General features: G+C 42.2%; 1 protein-coding gene across 3 annotated transcripts in view; it reads right to left on the reverse strand.

The window, feature by feature from the left end:
* Window positions 1-552: 552 nt before the first annotated feature.
* LOC121915714 (protein argonaute-1) overlaps window positions 553-8,794 on the reverse strand; it is a 48,994-nt gene continuing 40,752 nt past the window's right edge. For all 3 annotated transcript variants that reach the window (XM_042440183.1, XM_042440182.1, XM_042440185.1), the window contains 4 exons: window positions 8,185-8,319; window positions 7,982-8,083; window positions 6,744-6,943; window positions 553-5,634 (listed from right to left, as the gene is read on the reverse strand). In XM_042440183.1, coding sequence (XP_042296117.1) covers window positions 5,526-5,634; window positions 6,744-6,943; window positions 7,982-8,083; window positions 8,185-8,319 — 546 coding nt within the window. In that variant the 3' untranslated portion in view covers window positions 553-5,525. The remainder of the gene's footprint in view (window positions 5,635-6,743; window positions 6,944-7,981; window positions 8,084-8,184; window positions 8,320-8,794) is intronic.

Raw genomic sequence — 8,794 nt, forward strand, 5'->3', positions numbered from 1 at the left:
CTTACCTCCCTGCCCTATGTCCTTCCTATGTTTCGTCAGCATCTGTGGCTAAGACGCCAGCCACAGATGCAGGTGAAATGTCAGGAATAAACTCTTCTAGAACATGGCCAATTAGCCCAAAAAACCCACAAAAAACTATGAATGCCGGCCATGAAAGCCTTCGACTTCACATCCCACTTATTGTACCTTTTCCACAAACTGGGAGCAAAAATAGGTACTCGTGTTACTGTTTGAATTTCCAGTTTCTCGATCTGTTCAGAGACTATACAATACACACCAATGTCCCTTCGTCAGGGAAAGACCATATCGCAGAGCGCATAATTTCCATGCAGGTGCACTCATGTTTAATAATTTGGGGAGCACCAGCGAAGATAATACATACATAGATGAAGGGTCGGGAACATCTGACTGTAGTTTACTGTATAGAATCTATTCTTTCTCCTCCAAGAAATTGCACTTCTGATCCTTAAAAGAAAATGATATCCAACGTCTGCAACGATCAGCTGTTATGCTCCTTTTTTTAACATCTCAGAAACCACTGTCAACAAGCAGTTGTTCAAATCTGTTTAATAAACGGACCGTACAACGTTCAGTTTCAAATAAAAAACACAAACGAAAACAAAATGCCAACCGATAGTGTTTTGTGAACGCTCTCTATTTACACTTCAACACTTCCTTGTAACAGGTTTTAAAAAAAAAAAGGTTTTGAATGCAAACCAGAATTGCCATCAGTTTAAAACTCACAATTATTTGGAAGTGCAAAATTACATGCGCAGGTGTGATCATGGGTTTTACTCTTAATTATTGCTGTTCTGTTGTGTCGCTCGCACTTCTCTCCAGACCGGAGGAACACAACAAGTTTGCACCGTGCTAACAAGATGCTTTTTTGAATTAAGGACGAGGGAGAAAGAGAAGAGGAAGAAATCTCTAATCCTTTTTAAAGTTTATATGCCTTCTTGCAATATCCACTTTTTATGGACAGTAGTAGCTCCATTGGTCCCTCACATAACAAACAAAAGAGGCAGGCATGGTGACTTTCCGTTTTAGACCAATGGCCAACAGCTAAAGAAATTTTGCATGTTTTAGAGTTACAGAACTAACAGGAACAGCAGCTCTTTCTTAAAACTAAAGAGAGCTGGTTCCAATTTTGGAACGATGTTTTTTTGCTCAAATATTATACATTACGATGTCTGTACTTGTATCCGGTTTTGCTGCCCAAAGACGGTTGTGTAACTCCAAAAACCTGCACCTGCCAAATAATAGTCACTCCACCTCTATCAATTGAATTTTGGCATTCTGTTAGGAGAGGGCTGGAGAACCCGTGCCCTCTCTCTGACAGACAATGTTGGATTTCAACTCCCATTACCTCCAGACAACGTCGCCAGTGGTTGGGGATGATGTAAACAGTAGTCCAACAAAAGGAGGACCACGGGGTTCCAAGAACTGTGGACTTATTTCCACAAATCCCATTGCCCCCCCCCCCATACAATGGCAGCTGCCCCTGTCCCCAGTACATGCCAGTTTGCTTTTTGACACAGACCGGAGTTCAGAGGCAGTTCAAGACATGGCACTGGGAATGGGGAGGTTGAACATTTCAGGCTCTTGCAAGACCCTTGACAAAACCAAAGGACTTCTTGGGATCCAGGCATTATATTTGTACTGCCCTCAAGATCTTTCAAGAAGCATGATCTTGCATTCCTAATCCTCCAGGTTGTTGGACTACAATGCCAATCGCCCCCAAACAGCATGGCCCTTGGTGCTCACCTGGGCTACGCCTCCAAGCAAAAAACCCAGTCTGGTTATCGGCTCTGCTACCTGGAGCTGATAGGATCTGGTATTCCAACACTTCTACAGGGCAAGTAGGTTGCGGAAGAGTCTCCTTCTTTCTCAGACCTAAGCATTAAATTGGAACTAGCAGCACTGCAGGTAAAAAAATATTAAGCCAACAACAGCTACATAATTTTGCTGCCTCCCCCCCCTCTCTCTCTCTCTCTCACACACACACAAACATACACACTTTGGGAATTTGGCAGCATTTCCAGCCACAGAAGGAAGAGAGGCACGACAATGAAATACAGACTAAGGTGCAAGGTGGAAGGCTTCAAAATGGATCTCTGCCGATTTCTCTTAGGTAGCCTTGCAGCGGACCGAAGCGAAAGAAAGCAATGAAAAGAACGCTTCCCTCCTTCGTGTGCTCTCTCCCTCTCTCTGACTATCAAAAGGACAGGACACACAGTTTTGCCAAAGCTAAGCGGGAAAGTAGGAAGCCTCCATTATATAGAACATGCAGGTAGGGCTAAACCCATTTATTAGAACATCTAAACAAAAACAAACGAACCAAAAGAAAAGAGAGGGGAAAAATAGCCAAAGCCCAGAAACTGTTCCATAGAGGGTGCAGCAATGACATCATTTACGGCACTTAGTGAAAAACTTTGCATGCACCAGGTGGGGAAGAGGGAAAAGAGGTGAACCAGGGGCCAGAAAGCGCTTCGAAACATATGTATGTCCTCTAGCTGCTTATGTCATGCCAAGCACCCCTCCGTTCAAAGCAGCAACCTAATGACGGAGTGCAAAAAATCTGAAGAAGAGTCCACTGGTAACAGTTCAAGTCCTGGAGGTTTGCATTTGTTTTAAAGCAATTTATACAAAGCTGCCAGCTTCATCAAGATGTGGCGGTGTGTTGTTGTTGTCCCCCCCTCCTGTTCTGCAAATGGTTCAAAAGTCATTTGTTTTTGCTCAAAACGCTTCAATCCAAGATCAATTTTTTTTTTCAGTTGCCATGCTGGTGACTGAACCAAGAATCCACGCAGAGAGGCAGTCGGTGTGAAGAGATGCCAACAAAATTTAAAATGTCCTTCCTGTGTTTTTGTGTGGTTTTTTTCTCTCTCTCAAAAGCTCCCTTTTGGGGGCAGTGATTATAAACTGGATTCTTGCTGGAAGATGTTGATGTGTTGTTACCCACGCAGGCACTTGGTTAAGCAATGTAGGCTCTTCTGTATTGATAATTTTGCCCAGAAGATTGTGCCCAAAGCAGAGCAATCCCAGCCTTGCAAGAAAAGCAGAGTAGCTGAGCGAAAGTAAAAAAGGTGTGGGGTGTTCTGGGGAGAGAAAAGGCAATGATCCAAAGAACTGCATAATACACTCTACTTAGCCAACTCTACCTTGGACCTGTGCTTAAATAGATACGCGTCTCTCCCTTTCAAGTGCTGTAGGGGAACCGTTTTGGAACCTGGGATAGGTTCAAAAGTCATTTGCAATTTGAAATAGGTATCAGATGCTCAATGTCTTACTAGCCGTGCACAAGCGATGGGTGCCTATCTACAGCAGTGATCTGGACCTCATCTAAATACGAACGTAATGCCCAGGTTATGTAAAAGACTGTCACGCTCCGTTCGGAGTGGCTATTTCTGTTTGCATAGCATTGTGATGGGTTAACATTCTGTCTCCAAGTGGCACATTTGAGGGGAGGAGGGTTGGACAAGAGAAGTAAGGACAAAAAGAGAGGGGCATCTGACTCAATCCTGGAGGTCAAAAAACATCTAAGCATTTACTTTCAGGAGATATGCTTACAAAGAAGGGGTCATGGCTACACAGAATGCAGACTCCCCCATTTCCTTTTTTTAAAGGCTCCCTTTGGCAGTTTAAGACAAAACTCTGAAGAGACAATGTGGTTACAGTATGCCAGGTATATATTCCCCTCCTGCTACACATCTGCTTTTGTACTAAAAGAGCAAGAACGCCCCCATTGTGAGTCAGCCTGAGAACAATAACCCCCTACCTTTCCAGAAGAAGATGCCTGCTGATGAAAAGAGGGACTGAAAATCAATGTCACAGAAGAATGGATTTCTCTTGTCAACACAAAATCAAAAGTGATTTTCTAGATCGTTTGCAAAGTGCATTTTCATGTCCTGATCTAAAAAAGAAGCTGCTGGGTTTGTGGAGCAAGGAACAAAAGGAGAATTCCAGATTTCCAATACCCAACATAGTTTGAGACTATTCTGTTCTCTCTCATATATATATGTATATGTATATGTATATGAGAGAGAGAGAGATAATATGATCTCAGTTTGTGGACAAGCCAACTTCATCTCTGTATCATTCCAATGTCTATGTGCCACCAACAAAGCACCAAAAATATACCTCATGTGCTTTACGAACATGCCAAAGCCGGACTGGAGGCAGCAGGGAGACACAACGAAGTAAATACTAAGAATGATTTGAGTATGTTTTGGCAATAAATTTGGTATTGTACAAAAATAACACTTGATAATAAAAAAATTTCATCAGTATATTTAAAAAATGAGGACATCTATTGATAATGGACTTCTCTTTTTGTGCTTAAAGGGCTGGCAAACGTACTTTCTCTGACGTGCTCCGTTTTGTCAGAAATGTAGGGTTGTATTTTTTTTTTAATTAAATTAAAATCCACTCAAGAAGTAACATCAGAAGCAATAGAATTAACTTCGGCTTTGTTTTTTGCTTCTGTTTTTTAGAAAGCAGGTTTTATCAGCAGCTCTCCAATTTCTTATGTCATGTTAAAAGTGCACAGAATTTTAACCCATCGTGAGGCTGTGAGCTAACATGAAACAGTAACCGTTGTGAACATTAAAAAAAGAACTCCTAACACCTTCAAGATGGGAGTTTGGGACCACCACCGAGGCAAGAGTATTGTTGGCTTGCTTTGTTTTTCTTCCTTTGAAAGGTGAACGAACGTCAACGTTTTGCAGCATTGCAGTAAGGCACTCGCCCACAGTTAAGTATGTGACTGTTGCATCAAAAGGGCAGCAGCTAACCCACTTTTAAAACAGATGGAAGACAAGTTTCCTTTTCAGCTTCATGGTAAGTGCCGGGGGTGCCTTACGTTATTATTATTAATATTATTATATATAAAGGGGAGAAAATTAATTCTTTCTTCAATGGGAAGGGGTAAAACAGTGTTAAAATCCATCTATAAACTACTGGTTTCTTTTCCTTTCCTTCACCAATTAAAGTATTTTGTATCCTAAAATATTAGTTTTTATAAATCTAGTCATCTGTTTTAAGGCTCTACAAGTCCCTTTTCCCCCACCCACCCCAAATCATAAGAAAGCAAAATCTTACCAGCGTTTGATTTGGCATTGGAGGACCAAAACATTTCACAGTCAAAAGTCTACTATTGCGTCTCCAACCCTACCCGCCCCCCGCCCCTGAAAACCTGTTGCGTTTTGTTTCGAATAGGAAGTTGGATCCCTTCCTTGGTTTAAATACTTGATGTGTTTGGTCAGGTAATTTGAAAGCCTGAAAAACAAAGACAGTCTCTCTTGCAATACTATGAAGGGGTGTCCATCCGGCTGAGTGGCTCTCCTGCATTTGCCTCGGAGGATGCTGGTTTCCTGCCTCCAACGCTGTCTGCGCCCTGCAGCGATTTCTCATTGGATGCCACAAGGTGCTCCCAATGCTTTCTTTTTTTCTCTCTCTTTCTTTTTTTTTTGTATGGCTCCTACAAATCTGAAAGCTTTCTGGAGTGAGGTAAAAAATTTAGGCTTTCAAGCAAAGTACATGGTACGTAAAGTGTCCTGATGAACTTGCACGGCCTTGGCGAGGGCCTGAGGGTCTCGGCCGTTGCTTTGGCCAGATATGTGACTGCCTTCTCCGCTGGAAGTGGAAAGAGGAGAGAGAGGGGTAGAGGACAAAACAGAACATTTAGTTGGTACCATACAGAACCACTACTTATGAGTTACGTCCTCTGCGTGGAACTAATTCATACAAATTCATACATACGAATTCATACAAATGTGTATGAATTCTCGTATTTCTATATTCCACAGGAAGAAAATGGCCTTACCAAATACTTGGTCAATACCCAGGTATATCCCTAAGACTCTACACAGAAAACTATCCCATCATGGAGAATATGAAGCTACTATCTTCCTCATGTTTTCAATATATTTGCTTATACGACTCAGGTCCAGACTATCTGAAAGTCCTGATAGATTACCCTTTATGTACCCCTGCCTTCTTGGAACTAATTTAAAGTATGGGTTAATGAAATAATTGCCTGCTATTCCCATTTGTACCTGTTTTCCATTCCTAATTGTGAAACTTTAGATGGTAAGCTTCAGTGTAGGTGACTGGAGATCTGTCTTCTTGGCCTCTAAACTACCATGCACTGTTAGAAACCATAAGTAGTGCAAGAGATATGATGCACTTATTATAGAAACATGTAACTTTTCACCACTACAAGGCATATCAGTTTGACTTTATCAGGGTTGTACGTAACATGAGGATGAGGGAATTGCCCTCCCCGAATAAGAACTCTGCCCCGTGCCAATGAAATGAATTTTTCCTTCAGTCCCTACATTTCTAACATATAGTAGCTTAAAACTTCAGTTCAGCATTCTGAAATACCATTAAGGCATCCGAGAAAAAGGGCAGGCACACTTACCAAAAGAAAGCAAACACAGCAATGTAAGAGTTCTAAGTGAGAACCATTTTCAAATGTCTCATGCTTGCCAATGCTACAAATTTGGTGACTGAATGAAATTTTTACAGGGGGTGAAGAATTCTGATCTGGGGGGGAACACCTTCATTTTGTGGGCCTCCTTCAAAGGTACATCCCTGCACATTCCTCAACTAAGTGTCCACCACAAAATGACCATGAAAGAGCAGGTAGTGGAGGGAATGCGTCAACTACCTCTGGGGATCCTGTCGTGTTCATGGGAGTGGATAAGGGTTATTATGGTGACGATCAAACCGCTACTCACCTGTCATGCTCTTTGTCTACAAGGTGATATCGTGCCCGAAATGCTACCAAGCGGGCATAATATGCTGGTGCTGGGATAGAGACGGAGCGAGTGCAGCGGACATATGTGTGGCAAAGCTGGTAGGTGAGGATTTGAAGCTCATCCGCTGTAAACCGGTTGTCGTCCCATAGAACGTAGTAATGGGAAGGTCTGCTCGTACCCTGGTAGAAGGAAGAATATGAATTAGTTTGTGGGTGATGATAGTGGCCATGAGACAGTGTCCTCCCAGCACAGCAATCAGAGCAGCACATGAAAAAAAGGTTGATATCCTATGGTTATCACATATTGCTGCAGTTCCCTCCTCTATCTGATGTACAGCAGATTGGCACTGAAAATTTTCCACTGCATTAGTTCTAAAATGCCCTTCAAGCAGAGGCCTTCCTGGCTGCATCACTGCTTTCTTTCTGATGGACAACCAAGGAATATCCTTTTGAACCAGCTGCTATTCAAAGCATGGATTTTCTTGAATTTTCTAATTTATAAGTATTTGTTAAAATTTTAATCATAATGATTTTTGGGGGAGCCTACTCACTACCTAAGATACTTGCCAAGAACTGACTTAGTTATTTTGCAGTCTCCTCTTTTCAGAGCTTTAGAAAGTTATAGGCAGTCACCATGCTGGCTGGGGAATTCTCCCAAAGAATAGCTTTTCAAAACATTGGTTCTGTTTCTCTCAGAAGTACAGCTCACAGGCCACATGCTCCCACCCCCCAAAAGGGAAGAGATTGTGGGGGTCCCAAATGGCTGGTCATGTACCCCAGACCTTGAGGGGTTACTATAGGTCATTATGCCAAGTTCTTGAGGGGGCACTTAGCTTTCATAGGGCTTCACTTAGCCTGTGCAGTACTTTTTTAACCTAGGAGATGGTCAGAGCAGGACATTCAATAATGTCTGTACAGGCCTTTAAAAGTTGAAGGAGGTGTCTTGAAAACATGATGAAATAACCAGCAGTATGTCTAGAAGCATGTCACGGCACTATGGCTATGTAGGGCATAAAACCCCCACCATTTTTGGGTACGTGTGTGAGAGATGGATAACAAGGAGGGAGTACTACATTCTGCAAGAGGGCTAGTGTGATTGCCTACTTTGAGTTATACAGGTATGGGGGGCACAGGTTAAACTGAAATATGTTCTGGAATTATAGTTATTCTCTTCACACACACACACTGTTCAATGAAGTGCTATTCAAAGCAAGGTACCTGAATGCCAGCATGGCTGCACAGGTAGAAATCAAACTCAAAGGGATGAGTAATGTTGGTATCCACAGTTGTTCCTGCTGGGATGTTCCCACTTTTGCCAATCTGCAGAGTTGACCAAAAGAAAAGAAAGGGAAAAAAAGATGATCTTCTGCATGCAAGAGGAACACCAAAATGCAAAAGGAACACCCATCATTTAAGCTCACCCTTTCATTCTTGTCAGCACAGAAAAGGCGAGTGTGATGTCGTTTCTGTACAACAATGTAAGTGATGCCTGGTTGGTAGTCCTTCTCCAGTTTGATGCAGGCATCACGGATGGCCAGAAGCTCATAGTGAAGGATCTAGAATGAAAAAGACCGAGGCCAAAATGCTTTAAAGAGAAGGAGGAGCATGAGAAAGCAATATCAAATCCATTTCTGTAACCTGAAAGAAAGCAGACACAGTGCAACACTGAGTCCAGTTGGATCCAGGATAGTCTCATTTATTTAGGCAACTAAATCCATCATGAGACTGCCCTTCTCCTCTTCGCTCCCAATGCTATGTTCGGTATCTCTTAGACTGAGGACATGGACTGTCCCAGTATCAATTTTTTAAGACATTCTGGGAGCCTTTTTTTAATTGAAGAGTGGGATTTAAAAAGCCTCTAATAAATGGATGAAATAAATAAAAGCAGATTTCAGTGCAGGGTCCAAATGTGTTTGCAGAAGGCTAATTTAGTAGATTAGCACTAAGTCAGGAATGACATGAAGGCACACAACAACAGCAAGTAAGCTGCCTTGAGTCTAGATTCTGGGGGAAAGCAAAATAAAGCTAACT

Source organism: Sceloporus undulatus, chromosome 9 (assembly GCF_019175285.1).
Source record: "Sceloporus undulatus isolate JIND9_A2432 ecotype Alabama chromosome 9, SceUnd_v1.1, whole genome shotgun sequence".
Lineage (NCBI taxonomy): Eukaryota > Metazoa > Chordata > Lepidosauria > Squamata > Phrynosomatidae > Sceloporus > Sceloporus undulatus.